This window comes from Halichoerus grypus, chromosome 11 (genome assembly GCF_964656455.1).
Source record: "Halichoerus grypus chromosome 11, mHalGry1.hap1.1, whole genome shotgun sequence".
Lineage (NCBI taxonomy): Eukaryota > Metazoa > Chordata > Mammalia > Carnivora > Phocidae > Halichoerus > Halichoerus grypus.
Window position 1 is genome coordinate 12,543,500 of NC_135722.1, and position 25,964 is coordinate 12,569,463.

Consider the following 25,964-nt stretch of genomic DNA (forward strand, 5'->3'; position numbering starts at 1 on the left):
TTGGGGATGAAGAAGGGCAATCATTAAAGCCATGGGGGCCCATGAACCTCTAGATCCCAGAGAGGGGGCCCACAGAACCCTGAAATTTGAATGTGAAGATGTGTGTATGTGTGCTCATGTTCACACATGCATTTTCACAGGGAGTGGACTCATAACGTTGCATATTGTATTCTCAAAGGGATCCATAACTGTTTTGGGTTAGAACCCTTATTCTAGGGCACCTTGTGTTAAGCTAAGGAGTTTCACCTTGGTCTGGAACTTCTGGGAGCTAGTAATGAATTTTAAGAGGTGAAACCATCAGAGCCTGCCAGAGAGAACTCCTTGTGCCTTTTCCATTGCTAAGCCTTTGCTCTCGCTCTTCCTCCTGGCCTGGAGGCCCGGAAAGGACCACACTTAAAAGCCAGAAGATCTGACTTTGCATCCTGCCTCCACCCACCACGTTCCAGCCGCCAGCCGCTAGCCTTCTCCCGCTGTGAAAAGCTGTGAGGTTGAGGTGAGCCCATGCTGTTTTGAGGATTTAATAGTTTTTGTTTGGCAAGTGCCCAGCATTTGGTAGCCACTCAGCAAATGTGAATTCCTCTCTGGGCTTGATGGCTTAACTGTTGAGGGATCCCCTCTTGTCTGAGGTCTTCCTGGGCAGTTGCTCACATTGCCACAGAGCTTTGTGGGTATCACCACTCACTCTTAACATGCTGTGTTGAGCTCATATCTGTATTGACTGGCCTTTGCCTCATCTCATGAACCCACACCTCCCCTCTATTTTACCAAGAGCAATCTGAGGCTCAGGGAGGAGTCAGGAAGTGTCTGGAAGCATCCTATCACCAGGTCTTTGGAAATAATAATACTAAAAATAGCCATAGCAGTAACAACAATGAACCCTTGCTGTGTTACTGAGCACCGTGCTCAGCATTTGCCCTGCAGCACCACAAGCCCCAGTTCCATCCTTCACCTCCCGCCTCCTTAATTAGGTCCTGTTACCTGAATTTACAGAGGAGGAAACCGAGGCTCAGCGAGGTTAAGCAGCTCGCCCAGGGTAACCCAGGCCAGCCACTTCCGAAGTCCAGATGCAGACCTCCAGCTGACTAACCCGTGGAAACCCGTGTCATTCTGCTTCTCGGAAAACACTACTCCCAACTGCACAGTTCAAAACCCCACCCAAGCCCGCCCTTGCATCGCGGCCAGTCTGCTCCAGCTGAGTCGTTCTCCGTTTTGGCCAAGGATACAGAGGGCGCTGCCCAATTCATCTGGGGGGCCCGAGGGAGAAGGTGAGGGTGAGGGAGTGAGGGTGAGGGTGGAAATATTAGGTGCTGGGGCGTGTGCCGGGGGAGAGTATCTGGGGACCCGATGGCGAGTCACGTGCGCGTGAAACTCGACCTAGGGGGAGGGGAAGAAAAGGGAGCCCCCGCCCCTACCTCAGGGCGCAGCCCGGGACGAGTGTAAATACAACGCTTAACTCAGTGGATCCACTTGGTCTATGCCCCACCTCAAGGATCCCGGGTGCCCGGCGGGTTCCCAGCCCCCCGACTTCACCCGAGGGGACTGAGGAGGCAAGGACACCGGACTGCGGCGCTGAGTCGCCGAGGCGGCCCGGCCCCTGCGCGCAGAGAAGTCCGAGCGCCCGTGCGGTTCGGAGCTGGGCCCGCGGCTGCAGGAGGCGCGTTTGCCCCCAGACCGGAGGTGAGCAGTGGGTGTGGGTAGCGGGTCCCCAACCGCGGGTCCGCTGAGAGCCCCCCCGGGCCGGCTCCCACCGACACTCGCAGGCTCCCCAAGAAAAACCCGCTCCCCGAGCCCGTGGGTCCCGCGGCGCACTGTCGCGTCTCTCCAAGCGTGCCCCTCCCTCCCCTTCCCTTCGGCCCCTCGGACTCCCCTCTTCCTCTCCGCCCGCTCGGCTTCACTTCCTCAATTTGGAGCAACAGTCCTGTCGGAGTTTGAACGGACTCGCGGACGCGCGGGAACCCAGAGCCCCATTTCACAGATGAGGGTACTGAGGCCCGGGGAGCCGCATCTGGTGTCCTCCGCCCCTCCCTCTTGCCCTTCCCCCCTTGCCCTTCCCCGTCCGTCTCCTCTCGGCGGTGTCAGTCTCCCCCCCTGCCGCTCCCCGCCCCCGCGCCGCCCGTGTCCCGTCTCCTCCCACGGTGGTGGCGGCGGCCGCGGCGGGGGGAGCTGGGGCTCCTTCCCTCCCTCTGGTAAACACACCCGCCCGCCGCCGGCCCGCTGGCCCATCCGCCACCACTGCCCTTATAAAGTCAGCGGCCGCGAAACTTCCTGCCGGAGCGCGAGCCCCCTTCCCCGGCCGGAGAGCGCGGGCTGGCGCGGATGCGTGCCGCGTGGTGGCCCGCGCCCCGCCGAGTGAGTGAGGGGCGCCCCGACCCGCCCTAGGTCCCCATCCACGTGGCAGCTGTTGGCCAGGACCGAGAGACTGCAGGGACACGGGTCGCCCGGTGCGGAAAGGGGGAGGGTGGAGGGCTGGCGGGGGCCCGGCCCCGGAGCAGAGGAGTGGTCTTACCCGGGCAGCAGGAAGGGGGGGGGGTCTTAGGCGAGCCCCAGACTTCCCCTTCCTCCTCCTGCTTGCTTCTGGGGGTCCTTCCTGGCGCGGGCGGCCGGATACTGGCCAGCGGTGGCTTCAGAGCGCGCTGTGCCCCTTGCTGACCTTTGGGGACTTGGGGAAGTGCGGGGCTGGGCCCGGGCAGCGGGGCTCCGCGCGTTCTGGCCCGCGTGGGAGAGGCCGGCAGCGCGCCAGGAATCTGCTGCGCTCACACAGGACCTTCCTTGTTTCCGATAGTGCGAGCCCGGCGCCGCGTGAACCCCTGGCACTGCCGGTGCGCCCAGAGCCAGGTTGGCGGCGCCCGCCGGGAAGCCCGGGGCTGGTTCGAGGGGTCTCGGGAGCCACCATGATGCGAGACCCTTCCCGGGGGCCGCTGCGGGGGCGGGGAGGGGGGTCCCGTCGCTCAGCGCGGTGTTCCTGTGCAGGCTCGCGGCCGGCATGGCCCCCACGCTGCAGCAGGCGTACCAGAGGCGCTGGTGGATGGCCTGCACCGCGGTGCTGGAGAACCTCTTCTTCTCGGCTGTGCTCCTGGGCTGGGGCTCCCTGCTGATCATGCTCAAGCAGGAGGGCTTCTATTCCATCCTGTGCTCAGGTATGCCCGAGGAGGGGCAAGTCCGGCTGGGGGAGGGGCAGCAGAAGTTCTGGCCAGGTGGACGTTGGAAAAGAACAGGTGGCCGAGGGCACAGAAAGCAGGGCTGCCTGAGACGGAGCACTGGGCAGGAGTTGGACAGCCCCACTTCTTGACCTCTTCACACTTCCCCTAGAGAGTGGGTGGCGTTCTGCTCACTCTACCTCGTTGATCTAATCCAGTCTTCACTGAATGCCAGGTATCCTGCTGGGTACGCAGACCCCAGGACTGACCGGCAGAGTCCTAAGTCTTTGGCAGCCTCAGGTCTAGCTAGAGCAAGATGAAAACCTCTAGAAGGAGAGCTGCGGCACCTAGCTGGGTGAGGGATTTTTTTTTTTTTTTTAACCAGGGCTCCTGTAAGACTAAACAAGACAAAGGAGCGCCTACAAAGTGCACTTGAACTTAATAGGTCTGTGCCCTTCCTCTTCTAAGACTTTGAGCCCCCAGGTGTTCAAATCACCCATCTGCACAAGGTTAATAAGCCTGCATTGTGGAGGGACCCTGTTTTCCATTTCAATTCCTTTGGCTTCCTGTGAGCGGCCCCTAATGAGGAAGTAGGAATTCTACGGCTCCTGAGTGGAGGGGAGGAGTCCAGGTCCCCTCTGAGTTGTTTATGCTGAAGACTGGAGAGGACCTGCTCTTTGTCACCTCGTGTTCTTGGTGCTTGCCACTGCTCATCCTGGAGCTCCTCCTTGCCTTACTCCACCTGTTTGGTTTGTTTTTTTGTAATCAACTTTTTCGAAGATTAATCTACATCACACATTTTGATGAGACTTGACAAATGTGTGTCTCAGGAACCATCACCCACCTCAATCAATATTTAGAATATTTCCATCACCCCCAAACTCCTGCTTCCCTTTTGCTGCCCATCCCTCCACCCGTGCCTTTTTAAAAACAGGTGTGAAAACTTTAAGATCTAAGTCATATACCCTACAATTCACCCATTTAAAATACACAATTTTTTTTTTAAGATTTTATTTATTTGAGAGTGAGAGAGCAGGAGCAGAGGGGAGGAGCAGAGGGAGAGGGAGAAGCAGACTCTGCTGAGCAGGGAGCCCAACTCGGGGCTCGATCCCAGGACCCTGGCATCATGACCTAGGCCGAAGGCAGCCGCTTAACCGACTGAGCCACCCAGGTGCCCCTAAAGTATACAATTTAGTAAGTTATGCAGCCATCACCATAATCAATTTTAGGACATTTTCTTTACCCCAGAAAGTAATCCTGTACCCATTTAGCAGTGCCTCGGTTTACCTAGGACAAAAATAGATTTTTTTTTTTAAAGCACTTGTTACCATTTAGTAAACACCCACCCCCCACCCCCGGGGCTTCAAGCTACCAGGACACAGCCACCCCTCACCCTTAATCTTCTCTTCAGCTCTTCTGTGGAAAAATTTGGCCTTCCCAATGATGGGCGGCTTTGGGGAGCCCTCCCTTTCTAACACTCTGTAGTAGCCTGATTTTACCCATCAATGATAGGTGCTGTTTGAATATTTCATCTACATGGCATCTTATAATATGTGGTCTTTTGTGACTGGCTTTTTTTCACTTAGCATGATGTTTTCGGGGTTGATCCGTGTTGTAGCAGGTGTCAGGACTTGGTTTCTTCCCATTGTTGAATAATAATGCACTGTATGGATCGACCACATTTTATTTATCCATTCATGAGCTGATAGGCATTTGCTTCCACTTTTTGGCCATGATGAATACTTCTATAAACACTGAGGTGCAAATTTTTGTGTGGACATAGGCTTCCCTTCCTCTTAGGTATTTACCGAGGAGTAGAATTGCTAGGTCAGAAAGTAACTCCATGTTGAACCAGACTGTTTTCCATAGTGGCTGCCCCGTTTTCCTTCCCCACCAGCAGTGTAAAGGGTTCCAGTTTCTCCACATCCTTGCTCACACTGATGATTGCTTGTCTTTTTTATTATAATAAGCCATTCTAGTGGATGCAAATATCTTCTTTTTTAAAAAATTTTTATTGTTATGTTAATCACCATACATTACATCATTAGTTTTAGATGTAGTGTTCCATGATTCATTGTTTGTGCATAACACCCAGTGCTCCATGCAGAACGTGCCCTCTTTAATACCCATCACCAGGCTAACCCATCCTCTCACCCCCCTCCCCTCCAAAACCCTCAGTTTGTTTTTCAGAGTCCACCGTCTCTCATGGGTGTCTCCCCCTCCGATTTCCCCCCTTTCATTCTTCCCCTCCTGCTATCTTCTTCTTTTGTTTTTTTTCTTAACATGTATTGCATTATTTGTTTCAGAGGTACAGATCTGAGATTCAACAGTCTTGCACAATTCACAGCCCTTACCAGAACACATACTCTCCCCAGTGTCCATCACCCAGTCACCCCATCCCTCCCACCCCACCCCCCACTCCAGCAACCCTCAGTTTGTTTCCTGAGATTAAGAATTCCTCATATCAGTGAGGTCATATGATACATGTCTTTCTCTGTTTGACTTATTTCGCTCAGCATAATACCCTCCAGTTCCATCCACGTCGTTGCAGCAAATATCATCTTCTTAGGGTTTTGATTTGCAATTCCCTAACGGCTAATGATGGTGGGCAACCTTTCATGTGTTTCTTGACCCTTGGTATATCTTCTTTGGAGAAATGTCTGTTCAGATTCTTTGGCCATTTTTAAGTTGGGTTATTTGCTCTTTTATCATTGAGTTGTAAGAGTTCTTTATATTCTAGATACAAGTCCCTTATGAGATCTACAATTTGCAAAATTTTGCTCCCCCTGTGGATGGTCTTCTCACATTCTTCATGGTGTCCTTGGGAGCACAAAAGTTTTTTAATATTGATGAAGTCCAGTCTGTCCTTTTCTTTGCTATTTGTGTTCTGGTATCATGTATAAGAAATCCTTGCCCAACCTACAGTCAGAAAGATTTATGCCTGTGTTTTCTTCTAAGAGTTTTTATAGTTACAGCTCTTACATTTAGATCTTGGGTCCATGTGGGGGTAATTTCATCTGGTGTGAGGTGTCCACCTGGTGTTTTGAGCTGTCCAGAAGTGAGCATGTGTCTGAGCCCGGTTGTCTGGGATCACTAGAGGTGACCAAAGCGAACCCTCCTTTCTCAGAACTTACTTGTCCACTCTTGGAAAGCAAGGCAGAGCCTGTCTCTCTTCCCCTGGCTCTCATTCCCTCAAGTGACTTAGCCTAAATCCTTGAGCCATCAGGCTGATTGGGGGTGCTGTACCCTCAGTCATGCTGCCCTATCAAAAGTGGTTATTTTCTGTTTCTTTTAAACATTTTTTTAAAAGATTTTATTTATTTATCTGACAGAGAGAGACAGCAAGAGAGGGAACACAAGCAGGGGGAGTGGGAGAGGGAGAAGCAGGCTTCCCGCTGAGCAGGGAACCCGATGCGGGGCTCGATCCCAGGACCCTGGGATCATGACCTGAGCCAAAGGCAGACACTTAATGACTGAGCCACCCAGGCGTCCCACTTTTAAACATTTTTTAAAAAGATTTTATTTATTTGAGAAAGAGAGGAGTGAGCACGAGAGCGAGAGAGCGCGAGTTGAGGGAGGGGCAGAACGAGAGGAGAAGCAGACTCTCCAGCTGAACAGGGAGCCCCGATCGCAGGACCCCAGGACCCCAGGATCAGGACCTGAGCTGAAGACAGACACCCAACCAACTGAGCCACCCAGGCACCCCTATTTTCTGCTTCCTGAAGCCACATTCCCAAGGACACCGAATCAGACCAGGAATGTGTGTCCCCACAGTGTGTGGAAAGAGCCAGGCAGCATGGCTTCCAACTCTGTGTGTCTCTTGGCTTATTTTAGGTGTTTACTTAGCTTTCTGAATATCTCAGTTTTCCCGTATGTAAAATGGGACCAATCATCCCTACCCCATGGGACTGCTGTGAAAATGAAGTGAGAACAAGCATGTGGACTACAGGTGGAGGTCGTTATTATGTGCTGGACCCAGTTTTTGCTGTCATTTGCCGTGTGACCTTAGACAAGTCACCTGTCCTCTCTGGATCTCCACTTCTAAGTCTGCAAAACAGAGTGGATGCCCCTCATCCTTCTTGCCACAGAGTAATGATGGGAGCACCAAATGATGGCAGTTAGAAAATGTGGACTTCATGATTGAGGTGTTCACTAGTGTTGGCCTTGGGGGTCCCTGGCCACACCATCTGTCTTCTCAGTGTTTTCTGTTCCCCCTCAAGCTGTGCCCTGGGGTGGGCGGTCGAACCACCTCTAGGGGTGTCAATAGTTGAAGAGGGCTCTGTTACTCAGAATTCAGGCAGGGGCAAATCAATTTAACACATACTGCTATATATCCAGCAAAAGTTCCAAAACAATAAAACAACACCTAAAGTTCATCAAACCTTTACTATTTGCTATTTAGATCTTCAGTCCTCACAGCAGATCTGTGATCTAGGTATTATTAATAACATATTTTGTAGAAGAGAAAGCTGAAGCTCAGAGAGGCTAAGTAACTTGCCTGAGGTCATACAGTTAATAAGGGGCAGAGTGAGGATTCAACCCAAGATCTGACTCCTCGACCTGCCTCCTGGTCCTCAACCTTCTTTAGCTTAGAGTTCTCCTGGAGCAGTCCTGCCATAGACGAAACAACCAGCTAGAGCCTAATCCTACAGGTGTTTGGTGAATGTGACTGTCGACTGCAGGAAAGTGAAGCATCAGGGCATGAGGATGATGTTATCTTTTCTGTGTCATAGGTACTGTTTACTTAACGCTTCCTTTTAAATCAACCCATTTAAAAAAATTAGCCGAAATTTAAAGTGTAATACCCTTGGAATTTTGGGTTTGATTGTACTTACCCACACACACACATCACACACATATATGTGTCTGATACATACACATATGTATCTATATGCATCAGAAACACATATGCACATAGATATGTGAATATATTAGAAAAACATGCATGTTTTTTTAACTTTATTTTTTTAAACGCTTTTTTATTTTTTATTTCTTTTTAAGATTTTTATTTATTTGCTTGACAGAAAGAGAGAGAGCACAAGCAGGGGGAGCGGCAGGCAGAGGGAGAAGCAGGCTCCCAGCTGAGCAAGGAGCCCGATGCGGAGCTCGATCCCAGGACCCTGGGATCATGACCTGAACCGAAGGCAGATGCTTAACGACTGAGCCACCCAGGCGCCCCATATGCATGTTTCTTTTTTTTTTTTTAATGTTTCAGTTTATTTATTTTTTAAGATTTTATTTATTTACTTGACAGAGACAGAGAGATCACAAGTAGGCAGACAGGTAGGCAGAGGGAGATGGAGAAGCAGGCTCCCCACTGAGCAGGGAGCCTGATGCGGGACTCGATCCCAGGACCCTGGGATCATGACCTGAGCCGATGGCAGACGCTTAACTGACTGAGCCACCCAGGCACCCCCATATGCATATTTCTAATGTACATATTCATGCATACATTTTTTCCAATACATTCACATATGTATGTGTGTATTTATGTGTGTTTCTGATATACATTGAAATGACTAATAACTGGGCGCCTGGGTGGCTCAGTTGGTTAAGCGACTGCCTTCAGCTCAGGTCATGATCCTGGAGTCCCAGGATCGAGTCCCACATTGGGCTCCCCGCTCAGTGGGGAGTTTGCTTCTCCCTCTGACCCTCTCCCCTCTCATGCTCTCTCTCATTCTCTCTCTCTCAAATAAATAAATAAAATCTTTAAAAAAAAAAAAAAGAAATGACTAATAACTATGAAACATCAAAATCCATTCCCTGTACCCCCTAACCCATCTTGAGTGTCCCACATGCTGTGCATACCACAATTTGGGAAACAAATTCTTTTCTAAGGCTTCAGCTCTACTACTAACTCAATACATTTTCCCTGTGCCACCCCATGCCTCACTTTACTTGCTTATACAAGTGGGGCCGTTGGATTTCGACAACCTCTTCTGTTGTAATTGGCATGGATAGCGTTCTAAGGAGCCTTTGCAACTTGGGCTGGCTTTATCCAAGAAGTCCAGCTTTAGCCAATTACCAGAGTGATCAGGCCTCAGGAGCTATCTCACGTTAACCAGGCTCACAAGAGGCTGATTGATAAACCAGACAGACTGGTGCACTAACTGACCTTGATTACTAGCCATCCACAGGGCTGGCATGCTCCATGGGCGGAGGAACACGTCTCCTCGCCAGCACCAACACAAGCTTGGGAAGCGCCCTGAGCTGCTGCGTTCAGGACCGAGGGGTCCTGTGGGGGATGGAAGAGTGCTGGCCTTGGAGACAGTCTTGAGTCCGAATGGAAGCCTGCCTGTAGGAAGCGGTGCGGCTGCGAATTGCCAGCTTCTCAGAGCCTCATTGTCTATAAAATGGGGATCATCGGGCTCACTTCGCAGGGAGGTTGTGAGGATCGGATGAGATACTGTATAAAAAAGCCTGGCACAAAGTAGGTGTTAATTAATCCAGAGCTAGTGGGACAGTGTAAGGGAAGGTGCCATCTGATGGTGAAAGACTGAGGAGTGGGGCCAGGGTCTAATTCAGGGGCTGCACGCTCATATGCCAACAGGGATCAGGCAGGTCATAATAACTAATTAATAATCAGAATTTAATAATCATAATAAAGTAGGACAGGTGTAAGATGGCAAATGCCCGGGAGCTACAGCAGAGGGGAGGACTTGGGTGGCCTAGAGAGGGCAAGCTGTGGTGGGAAGGGTTGACCTCCATTCAGCGCCAGCAATGGCCAGATCTTCTGGCTTCTTTCTCTCTCTCTTTTTTTTTTTTTTAACATTTTATTTACTTATTTGAGAGAGAGAGAGAGCATGAGCACGAGCAGGGGAAGATGGAGAAGCAGGCTCCCCACTGAGCAGGGAGCCCAAGGCGGGGCTCAATCCCAGGACCCTGGGATCATGACCTGAGCCGAAGGCAGACACTTAACTGACTGAGCCACCCAGGTGCCCCGATCTTCTGGCTTCTTAAAGAGAAGCCAAATTGTTCGGGGATAAGTCCCAATTTTAAACTGCACCCAGTTACAATTTGCACGCCAAGCAAAACACGTGTGTGGGCCACTGCTGGTCGCCTGTTTGCAGCCTCTGGCCTAAATGATCTTTGCATCTTTCCATCTCTTCCCGCTTCACCCACTGCCCCAACTCGGTGCCTGGCATACAGTAGATGTTCCGGAAGTGCACGGAGACTGAATAAAGCGAAGCAGATGAACCTGGTGGAGAAATGAAGAGTGATTGTGACCACCATGAAATTATGAGGCTAGCCTGAACCCCAAAGGCCATGGTCTAAACCCCCCCACTGCTTCTCCCACGGGCCTGAGCACTCTCCCCCAGTGTCCCAGGCAGCTGGTACTGTGGCCGGCTCCCTGTGGCCCGAGGTGCCTCCTCGCCTGGTTGGCCAGCACTCATGATCTGAAACTTCTTCCTCATGTTCTTCCTCACGTTAACACACAGGTCACTTCACCCCTCTGCTGCCTGCAAGCCCTTCGGATATCTGAAGTCAGGAGTCATTGTGGCCACCCAGGGCAGGTGCTTCCCCTGCCAGCATTCAGGCATCCTCACGTCCTCGTTTTGTTCTCTTGACAGCACTCAGCACTCTTCACTTTTCCTTTTCTTTCTTTCTTTCTTTCTTTCTTTCTTTCTTTCTTTCTTTCTTTCTTTCTTTCTTTCTTTCTTTCTTCTTTCTCTTTCTTTCTTTCTTTCTTTCCTTTCTTTCTTTCTGTGTAAGCCCTATGCCCAACATGGAGCTTGAACTCACAACCCCGAGATCGAGTCGCATGCTCTACTGACTGAGTCAGCCAGGCGCCCCAAAAGCACCTGTCACTCTTTCAATCAGGGTCCATTTGTTTACTTGTTTTGTATCTAATATAAGCCCCACGAGAGCTGAGAGCTTCCGTTTTTATTCACTGTGGGATCCCCAGCACCTAGAGAAGAGGCTGACTACATCGAGACCCCCCGGGAGGGCCACCACCTACCCCTTCGTCAGGTGTTTCAGGAGAACCTTCTCTGGGCCAGGCCCTGTGCCAAACTTACTTTCCCCAGCTGAATCTAAGGAACCCACGGGCTAGGCCTCCTCCGCTCCCTGTCACAGGCTAGGGGCCTGTGGCTCAGAGAGAGGAAGTGACTTGTTCCAGGTTGCCCAGCCTGTAGGGACGGCAGTGGGAATTCAGACCCTGCTTGGGCTGCCCTCCCGGTGCACCCCCGAGTGCACCCTTTGGCAGTGATGCGTAGGCAAAAAACGGGGCAGGGAAGCAGCCACCTCGTGACTCAGTGAGCACCGAGTGAAGTGAATCGCCCTCCTTCCCCTTAAGCTTTTTTATTAACTTGTCATGACTCCAAGTTAGCAGTTTACCTTGAGGATGAGTCCTCACCAGAGTAGATAGGACTCTGGGCCACACGCAAAGTTGCCAGGTTGGCAGGAAGTCCTAAGCTCAGGAGCCCCGGCCCCAGGCCCTTCTGTCCTGTGCCCAGCAGCTCGTGCTGCCGCGTGCTGAGCCCTCCCTTGCTTCCTCAGCTGAGAACACCACCAACATCACCCAGGATGAGCAGTACAAGTGGCTGAGCTGTGACGGCCAGGAAGAGATGCTCAACCTGGGCTTCACCATCGGCTCCTTTGTGCTCAGCGCCACCACCCTGCCGCTGGGGATCCTCATGGACCGCTTTGGCCCCCGGCCCACGCGGCTAGTCGGCAGGTGAGGCGGCCGGGCCCGTCCGGGGCTGGAAGGTGGGCTGGCACCGCAGGGCGAGGAGAGGCTCAGAGTGTTCACGGGCAACTCCTCCCCCTGCCCTGGGTCTCCACAGCGCCAGCTTCGCTGCATCCTGCGCCCTCATGGCCCTGGCCTCTCGGGACACCAGAGGTGAGCTGTTTGGCCTCTCGTGCGCCCACAAGAAAAGAATGGGTGGATGCAGGTGGATCATCTGCCATCCCAGCTCCTCCCTTGGCCTCACAACAGCTCCCCAAATGCCCTCACCCATCCCTCTCCCCTTCCCAGTTCTGTCTCCGTTGATATTCCTGGCGCTGTCCCTGAATGGCTTTGGTGGCATCTGCCTAACGTTCTCTTCACTCACGGTGAGTGTGACAGGCCCCACTTGGCAGCAGGGCACCCAGGAGTGGGGTGGGGGTAGAGGTGAGGGAGGGGGAGAATGGGTGAGGGAGGGGCCCGTGGCTGCAGAGCAAATGCTTGTGTGGGTCTGGAACCCTGTAGGCTGCAGCTAAGGGTGGGTGTGAGGCTGTGCACGTGGGGATGCGACAGTGTGTGAGTGTGGGTGTTGGGCTGTGCGTGTGTCCCGAGCATGTAATGTCTGCCCAGCGCTGTTCTACACACTGGGGCCACGGCTCAAACAGAACTGCCAACTTCCTCACCTTCCTGGAACTTCCGTTTTTGGGGGGGGTGGTTGAACGACCAGGCAACGCCCCCAAACAAGTAAACTCGTAAATGATGTCAGTAGTCGTTAGTTCTGGAAAGAGAATAAAATTGGGTGTCGTGATGGGTGGTGACAGAGAAGGAGCAGCTGGGGTGTGCGTTTGCCACGTTGTGTATTGTGCGGTGCTCTAGATGGGGAAGGGCGTGTGTCCGTGAATGTGAGCGCATGAGGTTAAACCGTGTGAACTGGCCGGCGCTCGACCGTGCTGGACCTACAGAAACAGCTTGTTCCATGACGCGACCTCTTACATACGTGTGTTTGGTGTGCGTGTTGCTCTGAGTGTGTATGTTTATAGATGTGAGTGAGCGCAAGGGTTAAAGGCTTCTGAGTGTGTGGTGGGGGAAGGGTTCCTGGCTGGGCGAGCCTCCGGCTGTTTATCCCTGACCGCCAAACTGGGTGTTTTTGGCTGAATTTCACCTCACCCAGCAGCCGCCTTTAATTCCAGCCTGGGACATTTCACAACTAAGGAAGCGGATCCCTTCCTCCCCGCCCCGCTGCGCAGCCCCTTCTCCACGCTACGCAACTTGGCTCGGGCCCTGAATCCCTTCCCTCCGCGGCGCCCAACCTCGGACCCTGCCCCGGCCTGCCTAGGGGTCTCTGCCCGCCGCCCCGCCGCTCCTCCCCCTGCCCCGCCGCCAGTAATCTCCAGCCAATAGCAGGGCCCGGCGCCCGCCCCGCCCCCCGGCCCCGCCCCGCCGCCGCCCCCCGCCCCGGGCCTCTGCCCTAGCCCGCCAGGACGGACCCAGCTGGGACATCAGTGCTGCCCAACCCCTCGGCCCGGGTTAGCCAGGTCGGCCTCGCGCCCTGCCCCCGGCGCGCTTTGCCGGGCGGAGGCAGCGCCCGGGGACCCTGGGGCGGGGGCGCCAAGGGTTCGGCCGCTCTCCGGCCCTGGCCCTGGCCCTGGCACTTTCCCCCCCGCGTCCTTGGCGGCGTGCCTTGCAGATACTGGGTGTCGGGGAAACCTCTACCCCAGTGAGGGTCAGCCTGGTCCCACCCCTTTTTCATAGCCACTTGGAAGGTGGTGGAGGACTCCGTTCTCCGTGTTTACCATCTTCCTTCCCCAAGGTATTTGAGGTCCCCCTTCTTGGCCTGGGTTACCCCCTTTGTAGAGAGGGTTGAAGTTTGGTATGGCATCTAAGGCCCCTCCCAGCTATGGGATCTGTTGACCTGGGGAGGATGGTGGGGCCAGAGGGGGGTGTACACAAAGGGCAGCGTGACTTTGCTTTCTCCTCCCCGGAGGGCCTGGCTCAGGCGGGTGAGCAGAACATATGATCAGTTCTCTACTGGTGGGAATTCTGGGCCTGCTCTGGACGTCAGAGCCGCCTCTTCTGGACACCTGGCCTGCCCCTGCCCCTCCTTTAGCTCCACCCTAACCTCCCTGGCACCTCCCATGACTCGTCCTGGCTCAGCAGACTGGGACCTTTGGCGTCACCAGGAGGGTTAATTCCAGAGCCAGCCATGGTCACAGCCTTGGGGCTTGGGAGAGAGCAACGATCGCCAGAACAGGGGAGAAAGTCAGTAACGAGCTCTGTGAACTTGAGTACATTTCTCTCCCTTGCTGGGCCTCAGTTTTCTCATCTGTCAAATGGGTTGCACTAGATCAGTTTTTCTTAAACACCCATTGCATGGGTTATTAAGAGGCGGCACCCAATAGAAGGGCTCCATTAACAACTAACTTTGGAAACCCCGGGGGGTTAAACAAAATTGACAAATTTTTGTCTTTGAGGGCATGTCCGGGAACCTTTCAGATGCTAAAGTGCATTGGGAGTCTCTAGGAGGCTGTTGGCTAGTTTCCGACCGTGATTTTGCCTTCAGACTTTTCTGCTGCATCTCCCGGAGCTGGTGTTCCTGGAGCTCACTTTGAGGGCGGTGGGGCTGGATGCATCCAGGCTTTACCCCATGGGGCTGGGCAAGGGGCGCCCTGGGTGGCTGTGAGGGTCCCCCAGCTCACTAGGGCTGCTTCCCTCCCTCAGCTGCCCAACATGTTCGGGAGCCTGCGGTCCACGTTCATGGCCCTCATGATCGGCTCCTACGCCTCTTCTGCCATCACGTTCCCGGGAGTCAAGGTATTGGGACTGTTTGGGGGTGGGGGCAGTGAGGTCACTTGGGTTTTCTTTTTGTCTTGACACAAAAACTCGGGGTTGGGTGAGTAGTGGCCGGCGTGTCTGAGGATCCTGTTCCTGCCGGTCAGAGGTCCATCCCCACCACCATGGGGCAAAGCACTGAAGCATCATGGGGAGAGCCTGGACGTTGCTGTGGACCTGCAGGTCTAACCTCCCTGCTTTGCCCCCTTCCCTTTACTGCCGCCCCAGCCAAGCCTCCATCCTCTCTCCTGGGCTACTTCAAGCCTTCCTAGCTGGTCTCCCTGCCTTTGACCTTCCCCCTCTCTAGTCTGTCATTCACATGATTCTATTTTTTTTCTATTAAGATTTTATTTACTTATTCGAGAGAGAGAAAGGGAGAGACAGAGCACAAGTGGAGGGGGAGGGGCAAAGGGAGAGGAAGAAGCAGACTCCCCCCTGAGCAGGGAGCCGGAGCAGGCGAGATCCCAGGACCCAGGGATCACGACCTGAGCGGAAGGCAGACGTCTGCCCAACCAACCGAACCACCTAGGCAGCCCCTCACATGACTTCTAGAATGCTCTTAGTTGGAGGCCTGGCTCACTGACAGAATCAAGTCCAACCCCTTCAGGAATGCATTCAATGCCCTTGACCTCTCTGGCCTCACCCAGCCTTTCCAGCCACGTCTCCTTCTCCTGCCTTGGAGAGACTGTTTGCCTTGGGTCCAGGGTCATGAACGTAGTCCATACCGGGCTGGAGCCTGGACAGATCCGCCCGGTGGAACTAGAACCAGAAGGCCTGAATTCTAGCCTGGGGGCAAGCTTGGGGCCTCATTTCTTCCTCTGATATCAAAGGACATCAAGGCGTGATTTCACCCGGGCCATCGCATACCCTTCAGATTCCGCCTGGGGCAGTCACGTTTGTTAGTTTAGAAGGCACTTGCTAGGCATCCGAAGGAGTTTGAGAGTGCATTTGTGGGGGTGGCCATCAACTGTTCAGGTAGTACCAGGCATGGAGGGTGGCAGGTTCTCCGTTTTCCTTGAAGCGCTATCCCGTCTGCAGGGAAGAAAGAGCATCCAGGCCCCAGGCTGAGGAGGAACAGACATGCTCCCAGGCTGCACGGGAGCTCTGAGCCAGAGCCCGAGGGGATGGCAGATGTCAGTCATCCCAAGCAGGGAGGACAAGGGGAGGGACACCATCTCTGTGTACCTGGCTTCCCCGTTGGCACCGAATTCCAATCAGTTCAGAACCTACTTGTCCTGGGGTGGGGAGGCCTTGGGCAGAGCCCTTGCATGTGCGTGCATACACACACACAGTTGTCCTGCGCACCTGGGAACACCTGTGCAAGGAGAGATAAGGCTTCTCAGATTGGGTTTGTCTTTCCCTCGGGGAATGTGCCGGGAAGGGGCAAGATAAACACAGTTAGGCCCGGGAAACCTAGAACATTAATTTTTCTCTTTTGTACATAAAATGAAATGGCATTTTTGTGTGAAAGCCAACATGCGCATGGACTCATAGGCAGATTTGTGCGTCTTTTTTAGATAGTAATTGAGATTTCAAAGACCTTTTGTGCTTGTGGCCAGCAACTTCAGCTCTCTGTAGGAACTGTTTCAGACCTCGTTAGGGGGCTGGGGTTACAAAGGAAGAGGGTGGTGGGTCTTCTGGGTCTGACTCTTCACTTCTGCCTCAGCTTCCTCATCTGCAAATTAGGCACAAGGAATGGGGTAAAAGAAACCTTGTCTCGGGCCAGTGGGGCCTGGGCTTGGCCTTGGGCTGGAAGAGGTGGGGCCAGGCGGCCACCCCCATGGGCCTGCCCCCTCCTTCCACAGCTGATCTACGACGCCGGCGTGTCCTTCGTGGTCATCATGTTCACCTGGTCGGGCCTGGCCTGTCTCATCTTTCTGAACTGTGCCCTCAACTGGCCCGGCGAAGCCTTTCCGGCTCCTGAGGAAGTCAACTACACGTGAGTGGCTGTGTCAGGAGGGGAGCTCCCCCCCTGTGGAGGGAGAGATGGGGGGGCGGCGGCGGTGGTCGTGCAGTGCACACAATCAGCTTTGGTGTCAGAGACCTGCATTTGCAGATGGCCTCTGTTTTCTCATCTGTACAATGGGCTTGATCCTCCCCACCCACAAGTGTGTGAATAGACGTGGCACCTAACAGGTGGTCAGAACAGGGTGACTGGTACTGGTAATATCCTTTCTGAGTTTGGAGGGTGGGATCAGAGTAGGACGGATCCCAGCAAGGGTGCCGTGTGCCATATGGTCCCAGGAGGGGGATACAAAGACTCAAATGCCCCACCCTTTATGGGGCAAGCTAAATGCCACCTTTTCCCCACGCCCTATCAGTTCAGTGGGGGTGGGGTGATGCTCCACAAGGAAGCACATAGGGTGCCGGTCAAAAGCTGATGTTTTTCCAGTGTCTTCTACAGGCCAGGAGCTGTGCGTAGCTCTCATACCATTCTCAACAGCCCTATGGTGTGGCTTCTGTTATTAACTCCATTAATAACAAAGGCTCAGGGAACAAAGTGACTTTCCTAAGGTAGTACCACCGAAGGGGGTTGAGGTAAAGCTTGGAACCAGGCTCTCTGACTCTAGAGTCTGAATTCTTAATGCTGCCTCCATGGCACAGCCCAAGTTGCCTCATGACTCACCCACCCTTCACTTATTGGGTGCCAAGCTGGCCCCTGGCCCGGGCTCTGAGTGACAGACGCAGTGGGCACATCGGTCAGCACTAGGTCCCAGGGTGCTTAGCACCCCTGGGACCGACCAGGACAGACCTGGAGAGGCAGGCTGTTGAGGGCAGGGTCTGCATGGCTGGTCCCCACATGCCCTGGCCTGGCTGCCGGCAGGAAGAAGATCAAGCTCAGAGGGTTGGCCCTAGATCACAAGGTGACAGGTGACCGCTTCTACACCCATGTGACCGTCGTGGGCCAGCGTCTGAGCCAGAAGGCCCCCAGCCTGGAGGAGGGGGCTGACGTCTTCATCTCATCCCAGGATGTTCGTGGCGCCTCAGAAAGCCCTCCTGAGAGTGAGTCGTCTGGTCAGGGAGGGTGGGCCCTCAGGCTCAGTGAGTACTCATCCTAAGCGCTCATTCTCTTCCCTTGTGTTCTCTCCACACCCCATGATGTAGGTGGGTCATGCTCCCCATTTACAGAATGGGGAGAAATCAGAGCTCAGAGAATTCTGGAAGTTCAGACTCAGGGGTACTCTGCTGGATTCCTGGGTGAAGGAGGGAGGGAGGAGCTTCCAGAAGGGGGCAGGCTCTGCAGGCCTGTGGGGCAGTCGGGGCAATCCTCTGAACCACTAGCTTCAGACCCTGACTGCGTGAGCCGGTGGCCAGGACCGGCACTCCAACGCCTGGCCGGCTGGCTGGCTCCCCCTGCTGGCTGGACGAGGAGCTGCAGCCTCCTGCCTGGGCCACTTCGCAAGGTATCAGTCAGCTCCCAGATTAGGGGAAGGTACACCCGCCTTGGAGTCAAGAGATGGGGGTTTGAGTCTGGCGCCCCCGTTGCAGACCATGTGACCTGGGCAGATCCTGTAACCCTGCTCTGGCTTTCCTTATCTCTTAAACTAGCAGCAATAACACCCACTGAACAGGGAAGTTAATCGTGAGGATTAAATGGTCCACGGATGTGGAAGCTCTGTTCCGGGCACAGGGGTGTGCAGGTGTGAGGGTGTTACCCGTGCTGCTGGCCTCTCATGGCAGAGTGAGGCCGGGCAACCTGCCGCTTCCAGCCCCGTGAGCTTGAGCAAGTCATTGAGCTCTGGGCCTCAGTTTCCTCAGCTGTAGAATGGGCTAAAGACAGGGTTTTGTACGCTTTGAGTAATGGGATGGTATGTGTCAAGTGTGCGGCACACAGTGCTTAATACACAGTAGCTAGAGTTATTATTACCACACCAGCGTGGACATCCAGAGGTCACCGGAAAATGTTCTGCTGCAATCGTTATAAAACTGGGCAAGAACCTGGAGGCCGGTGAGTCTGAACAGTCCTTTTTGAAGAAACCAGTCCCTCCAGAGTCACGTAGTGAGTGTCAGAGCCCCCTCTGGAACTGCATCCGCTGGGACAATCAGAGGGAAATGGAAGATCGGGAGGCTCAGGGGCGCCCTCTGCTGTCTCCCCAGAGTCCATCCCCTTCCGCCAGAGCCTCTGCTCCCCCATTTTCCTGTGGAGCCTCCTCACCATGGGCATGACCCAGTTGCGGGTCATCTTCTACATGGCCGCCATGAACAAGATGCTGGAGTACCTCGTGACTGGGGGCCAGGAGCATGGTGAGGTGCTGCTGAGCCCACTGGGGGCCGGGGGCACGGGAGGGTCACTCTGCTGAGCTCCTCTCACTCTGGCTTCTCTCCCCACCCCCCCATCAGAGACGGACATCCTGAGAAAAAGGGCGGCAGAGACAGGTAGGGGGATGAGGCCCTGGCCCACACCCGTCCCACCACTGCCTGCTCCAGAGGGAGCCTGGGCCCACCCTCGGAGCTCTGGGCGTTCGGGGCATCGAAGAATCTGGGGTCCCGGGGGAGGCTCTTCTGGCACCCCCTGTCCTGCCCCGGAAGTGGGCTGCTGGCATCTGTCATGCCGTCTCCTGACTCCGCTTCTCTTCCCGTCCTTCCCAGTGGGGTTCTACTCCTCCATCTTTGGGGCCATGCAACTCCTGTGCCTCCTCACCTGCCCGCTCATCGGCTACATCATGGACTGGCGGATCAAGGACTGTGTGGACGCCCCCAGTGAGGGCACTGCCCTCGGAGACGCCAGGTGACCGGCACAGGGGTGGCCACAGCTTGTCACTTTCTCTGCGCTTTCACAGCCAGCATCTCATTTCATTCTGCCCAGAGCCCTGGGAGAGCAGGAGCCTCTCCCCATTTTACAGAGGAGGAAACTGAGGGGGGGCACAGCTTGGTCGATGATAAGTGTAGCCCACCTCAGGTGCTGACTGCACGAGGTACCTTGCATTGTCCTGTTGAGTCCTGCAGCAGCTCTCTGAGGGAGGTGCGGTGTCCTCATTTCACAGATGAGGACGCTGAGACACAGAAAGGTTAAGTAACTTACCCAAGATCACACAGCTTTTATTTATTTTTATTTTATTTTAAAGATTTTATTTATTGGAGCGCCTGGGTGGCCCAGTTGGTTAAGCGTCTGACTCTTGGTTTTGGCTCAGGTTGTGATCTCAGGGTGCTGGGATCAAGCCCCGGGCCTCCCTGCTCAGTGGGGAGTCTGCTTCTCCCTCCCCCTCTGCTCTTCCCCCCACTTGTGTGCCCGTGTGTGTGCACTCTCTCAAATAAATAAATAACATATTTTTTTTAAGGATTTTATTTATTTACTTGAGAGAGAGAGAGGGCCCAAGCAGAGGGAGGGACAGAGAGAGAGAATCTCAAGCAGATTCAAGTATGGAGCCCAACACGGGGCTCAATCCCAGGACCCAAAGATGGTGACCTGAGCTGAAACCAAGAGTCCGCCGTTGAACCGACTGAACCACCTAGGCGCCCCGATCACACAGCTTTTAGTAGCAGGTTGTAGAAGCTATCTTATAAAGGGTATGTATATATGTATATATATATATATATATATATATATATATATATATATATATACCCTAAAGCCTTCTTTTTTTTTTTTTTTAAAGATTTTTATTTATTTATTGAGAGAGATTGTGATAGAGAGCATGAGAGGGGGAGAGTCAGAGGGAGAAGCAGACTCCCCGCTGAGCAGGGAGCCCGATGTGGGACTCGATCCCGGGACTCCAGGATCATGACCTGAGCCAAAGGCAGTCGCTTAAACAACTGAGCCACCCAGGCGCCCCTACCCTAAAGCCTTCTTTAAGCAGCTAACATTTATTGTCTCATATAGTTTCTGAGCCAGGAATCTGGGAATGACTTAGCTGGGTGGTTCTGGCTCAGTGTCTGTCTGAGTCTGTTTGAGCTGGTATAATAAAACACCACCACACATTGGGTAGCTTAAAAACAATAGAAAGCTAGTTCTCACGGTTCTAGAAGCTGGAAGTCTCAGATCAGGGAGCCACTGGTTGAGTGAGGGCCCTCTTCTGGGTGGCAGACTTCTCCCTGTGTCCTCACATGGCCTAAGGAATAGAGAACTCTGTGGGGCCTCCTTTCTAAGGACACTAATCCCATGAGGAGGGCTCTGCCCTCGTGACCTAATCACCCTGCAGAGCCCCACCTCCTAATACCATCATGTTGGGCTTTAGGATTTTCAGCATACGAATTTCGGGGGGACACAGCCATTCGGACCATAGCAGGGTCTCATGAGGCTACATTCTGGCTGTCGGCCAAGACTACAGATATCTGGGGGTGTTGACCAGGGTGGGGGAATCCATTACTGAGCTCCCTCACATGGCTGTTGGCAGAAGAGGCGGCTCCTCCCTGCCTGGGTCCCTCCATAGGGCTGCTCACCACCGGGCAGCTGGCTTCCCCCAGAGCCAGGGGTCTAAGGGAGGGAGACCAAGATGGAAGCCTCTGTGTCCTTCACAGTGAAATCTCACGAGTGACGTCCCATCGCTTCCGTAGTATTCTGTCGGTCACGCAGAGTGACCGGTCCGGTGTGGGAGGGGATGACACAGGGTATGGCTAGTAGGAGGTGGGGCTCACTGAGGCCCATCTTGTTGGCTGGAGACCACCGTTGGGTCTTGAACTGGGGTTTTCTGACTGCGTGTGTTCTTTCTGTGTTTGTCCTGAGAGGATAGGAGGGAAGGCATCTTAAGGAACAATCCAGTGGCTTCCCTCCCCAGCATTGGTGCCCCAGCCCTGGCGCCCAGCCTCCTGAAGGCAGGGCTGTCTGTCTAGGATAGATGGGCAGCCTGCCCTCATCCCAGCCTACTGACCTCTCCCCTGGGGCAGCCCTCAGAGCCCTTGATTGTGCCAGAGCGGGGCTTGCTGGACAGTCAGGGGCCAAGCTGCTGTCCCCAGAGCAGCATCTACTTTTGTCCAGGCTGATGGGCAGAGACGCTTTTGTAGGGGCTTCCAGTGGGAGGTGGCGTGAGAGCTCCCGGTTCTCCACCTTCCTTCCCATCCTTGAGCCTCAGACTTCAGTGTGCGTGAGACATACCTGGGCTCTTTGTCAAAATGCAGATTCCTGGGCCACACTCCTGAGATTCTGGGGGTGGGAGCCTGGAATCTGCATTTTAAAGAAAGGCCCCAGGTGATACTGGGGTCATAGGTGGGGGAGCCACATTTCGAGAAACACAGGGCTGGAGAAACGGCCTGCTCCCTTTGCTGCCCCACAGCAAAGGCACAGTAGAAGAGGGGAGGCCAGCCCGAGAACCAGGGAGCTGCTGGGGAGGTGGAGGCAGCGGCCAGTAACACCCTGTTCTCCTCAGGGATGGGGTTGCCACCAAGTCTGCCAGACCCCGCTACCGCAAGATCCAGAAGCTCACCAATGCCATCAACGCCTTCACCCTGACCAACGTTCTGCTGGTGGGGTTTGGCATCACCTGCCTCATCGACAGCTTACACCTCCAGGTACCCACTTCCATCCTCCCCGCCTCCCTGCCTCCCAGGACCCCTCCAGAGGGACATTTCACCCAGCGCCTGCCTTCCAGGAAGCACGGTTCTCATCCTCTGGGCCTGTTTTCCGGGGACTGGTTTGTCAGGGGCTCAGTGTCCCTCTTCACCTTACCCATCCTTCCTCCTGCCTCCACACCTGCTCTTCACCTCTTCCCTCTCTTTGGTTTCAGTTTGCGACCTTCGTCCTGCACACCATGGTTCGAGGTTTCTACCACTCAGCATGTGGCAGCCTCTATGCGGCAGTGTGAGTCGTCAGCCCGCGCTGAACTGCCTGCCTTCCCGAGCTTTCCCTCCATGACCAGAGAATCCCGGAGCAGAGTTGAAAGGGCTCCGGACACCCCTTCACGCCCTCCCTGCGCTCCGCTGCCCCCCCGGAGTGCTGACTGACATCTCAGAGTCAGCGGGGAGCTGGGAGGCTGTCTGGGGGGGCCGCCCTCTCGGAGCTTCCCTGGTGGTGGGGCCCCCGCCTCTATCAAAGGCAGCCTGCCCCGCCACCAGCGGCCTCCAGCACCAGGAGGTCCTGCCTTAGAGGAAGCCGAAATTCTTGGTTTGATGACACTTTGGTCCTACGTCTGCTCTCCTCTTAACCGCCCCCCCCCCCCCCCCCCCCGCCGGCAGCCCTGTGTCCTTCACCTGCTCCAGCCAGAGCCTCGGAGTCACCCTTGATTCTACCCTTCCTCACACTCCACGTCCAGTCCCCAGCAGTCCCGCCAGCTCCCCGTCCACAGACCCCAAATGCAACCCTCTCCTCCTCCCCACCGCCACCCCCCTGCCCTGGCCGAGTGCAGCAGCTCCCGGCGGGCTCCCCGTGCCTGCCCTCGCCTCCCTTGGTCTATTTTTAACATAGGGGCTGGAGACACCTGTTGGGACATAAGTCTTTTCCTGTCACTCCGTGGCTTCCTGCTACGCTCTCAGAAAAAGCCAGAGGCTTTGTTATGGCTGAACAGGCCCCCCCCCCCCCCATTGACAGGTTCCCCTCCAACCACTTCGGGACGCTGACGGGCCTGCAGTCCCTCATCAGTGCTGTGTTCGCCCTGCTCCAGCAGCCGCTTTTCATGGCCATGGTGGGACCCTTGAAAGGAGAGCCCTTCTGGGTGAGAACTGGGGGTGGCACGTGGGGAGCAGGACCCCCTTTCCAGGGGTTCTGAGGAGTTGGGGTTGGGAGGGGTGGCTCGTATCTGACAGAATCCCTGACTCCTATCTCCGACTGAAGGTCTCTAATCAGGGGCTTCCCAAGCTGGCTACCCATCACAACCCCTCACAGAGTGAAAAATAGATTCCCCAGCCTGCCGACTCAGCGCCTCTTGCTCTGGGCCCAGGAGTGTCTCTGGAAGAAGCTCCAGGTGCCTGGTGAAGTGGCCCAGTTCTGATGCCGTCTGGTTTCACCCAGGGCACGGATGCTCTTAGCACCTCTGGAAAGGGGTTCCTCCAAACCCTCTCAGCTCAAACACCCTCAAGATGGGGCAGCAGCCTTTGGTATGGTTAGAAGGGCTTTTCCTTCCACCGACCACACGTCTGCCTCCCCAAAGCTGGTCCTCTCTTCGCCCTCTGGGGCCACCTGTCCCGTAACCCTTCTCCCAGCAGAGCGATCAAGAAAGGACAGTCATGGTTTACGGGGTGCTCACGAGGTGCTGAGGTCATCTTTGCCCTGACGAGGCACTTAGAGTCAAGGCGATTTGCCTAAGTCACACAGCGAGTCATGCAGAGCGGGATGTGAGCTGAGGCCACGCCCGAGTGAGGGCCACTGTCCTGGGCCTTCCGTCCCCCGGCTGCATGCCTGGGCTCCTTTCACCATCTGCCAACCTCTTCTCACCAACCTCAATTGGATCAATGGGATCCCGTCATCAATGTCCCCAGCCCAGAAGCTTCCATTTCAGAAGGTGCCCTGGATTGGGCACCAGCCCAGACTCCCCCAGTATCTCCCCAGAGGGCACCAGCTCGTGTGGACACTGGCCTTAGCCAGGGTTCAGACCACGCTCTGATACTTCACGAGGCTGTTGAACATTAGATGAAGTATTGGTGAAACGGTGATTGAACACAGTACGTGCTAGCTGTATTTCTCATTCTGGCCCAGGACCTGGAATGAAAATGGCTGCCTCCTCCTCTCTGTTGGAAGCTGAGGAGGGTCCTTGAGGGTGATGAGGGGAAACTGGTACCTACTTGACTCTTGTCTCTCTCTCCTTGCCCTCAAGGTGAATCTGGGCCTCCTGCTCTTCTCACTCCTGGGCTTCCTGCTACCTTCCTACCTCTTCTACTACCGTGCCCGACTCCAGAGGGAGTATGCCACCTACTGGGATGGCCCAAAGAAGGTGCTTGGCGGCTCTGAGGTGACCACGTAGACGTCTTAAGGCCAAGGGACCTGGATGACAGGCAGCCAAGGCCTGAGCAACCAAAGGGAATGCCTCATGTGGCTTTTCTACCTGTAACATACACACAGAGCTGGGCCATGGATTTATAAATACCAAGAGAAGTTCTATTTTTGTAGGGACTTGCTAAAAGGGAGAAAAAAAAAAACACCTAAAAAAAAATTTCCCCAAAGCAATGCTCCATTGACTGAAGACAGCCCCTGCGCTAGAAGGATTGGGCCCTCTTTCTTCTCAGATTGGCGGATACCAGGGTGTGGGGCTGCCCTTTCTCTAGGCCTGCATCCTAGGGGCCTGCCTGCTGGTGCCCCCTGGGGGCTTGTGGGATCAACAGGCAAACAGGCTACCCCTAGGGTTCCAGCTAGGCAATGCCCAGAGCCCGCGTGTGTGTATATGCTCACGTGTGCATGTGTGTGCGTGTGTAGGTGTGTGTATGAAACAACCTTCCCCTCAGAGGAAAGGGGCCTGAGGTGCTCGCTGTGTCTCGGATGGGGTGTTGGGGGGTAAGCCCCTTCCAGGGGCTGGAGGGCGGGTTCCCTCCCTGGTACTGCTTTTGGCAGGTCTTAGAGAAAAATAAAAAGGGAAGTGAGAGACCGGCTGGTGTGTGCCTGTATCTTTGTTGGGGGGTAGGGGGGGAGTGTTTTCCCACACCCCCATCTCTCTTCCTCACCCAGGCTCGCCTGGGCATTAAGTAGGACACCTGAAGTGTCAGCCTGTCCACCTCTGGCTGTCTGGCTCATCTTCCGGTTCTTAACCGTGCCCTGCCCTTGGTGTCCGGAGGGAGTCCACATCCTCCCTCTGCTCCTACCCCCCACTTCCCATGGTTTGAGGTGCATCCAGGAAGTCGCCTTTCTCTGTACAGGGGATCAGGGCAGGATGCTTTAGAAATAATGCTGAGGGATGGTGGAGGGTTGTTGAAATGTACACTTTTTTATAGTCTCCTGTTTTATCTTAAAACCTCATGCAAATTTGGAGCTTCACTTTATACTATATTTATACTTATTTTTAACAGCTAAGTGAGGCTTTAAAATTACATAGGTAAAGACACCATCTTTGAGAACAAGGGGCCCTCCAAGAAGATATATCTTATTTTTCCCAGGCCTACACTTCGTGTCCCTGGGACATAAGCCTTAGAGGCTAGAGTAAGTCACAGAATGGAGGGATGGGGCCCAGAGGGCTACTGACATTTGTTGGGGATCTGCCTGTGCTTCACAAGTATCTCATTTCATCCTAACCACGGCCCAAGAGGTTGGTATGTTCACAATGTTTTGTAGGTTGAGGAAAGCCCAGGCAGGTTAAGGCACAAGACCAGCTGGTAGGTGGTAGAGCTGAGCTCAGCTCTGACTGCTGAGTCCCAACCACAGGGCTACCAGGACAGTCAGCAGAAAGGAGGTCCCAAGCTTCTCAGGCTAGCTCAGCTGTCCTCTCAGGGCTGAGAGACCTCAAAGGCCCCAGTCACAACCCCCCTCCCCAGGGAAA

General features: G+C 54.5%; 1 protein-coding gene across 7 annotated transcripts; it reads left to right on the top strand.

Annotated features, from left to right (window-relative positions):
* Positions 1–1,183: 1,183 nt before the first annotated feature.
* Positions 1,184–25,080, top strand: SLC43A1 (solute carrier family 43 member 1). 7 transcript variants are annotated; one of them, XM_078057994.1, is made up of 17 exons: positions 1,184–1,265; positions 1,490–1,677; positions 2,971–3,137; positions 11,637–11,814; positions 11,924–11,979; positions 12,115–12,191; positions 14,521–14,613; positions 14,701–14,814; positions 16,437–16,570; positions 17,456–17,634; positions 18,730–18,876; positions 18,973–19,008; positions 19,222–19,360; positions 21,936–22,077; positions 22,293–22,366; positions 23,093–23,216; positions 24,315–25,080. In XM_078057994.1, the coding sequence occupies exons 3-17, from the start codon at positions 2,984–2,986 to the stop codon at positions 24,459–24,461; spliced, it is 1,794 nt and encodes a 597-aa protein (XP_077914120.1). In that variant the 5' UTR covers positions 1,184–1,265; positions 1,490–1,677; positions 2,971–2,983; the 3' UTR covers positions 24,462–25,080. The 7 variants fall into 7 exon arrangements, with proteins under 7 accessions (XP_077914120.1, XP_077914118.1, XP_077914115.1 ...); XM_078057993.1 differs by lacking the exons at positions 1,184–1,265; positions 1,490–1,677 and adding exons at positions 2,227–2,441; positions 2,783–2,835; XM_078057992.1 differs by lacking the exon at positions 1,184–1,265 and having other exon boundaries at positions 1,418–1,677.
* The last annotated feature ends 884 nt before the right edge of the window (positions 25,081–25,964 follow it).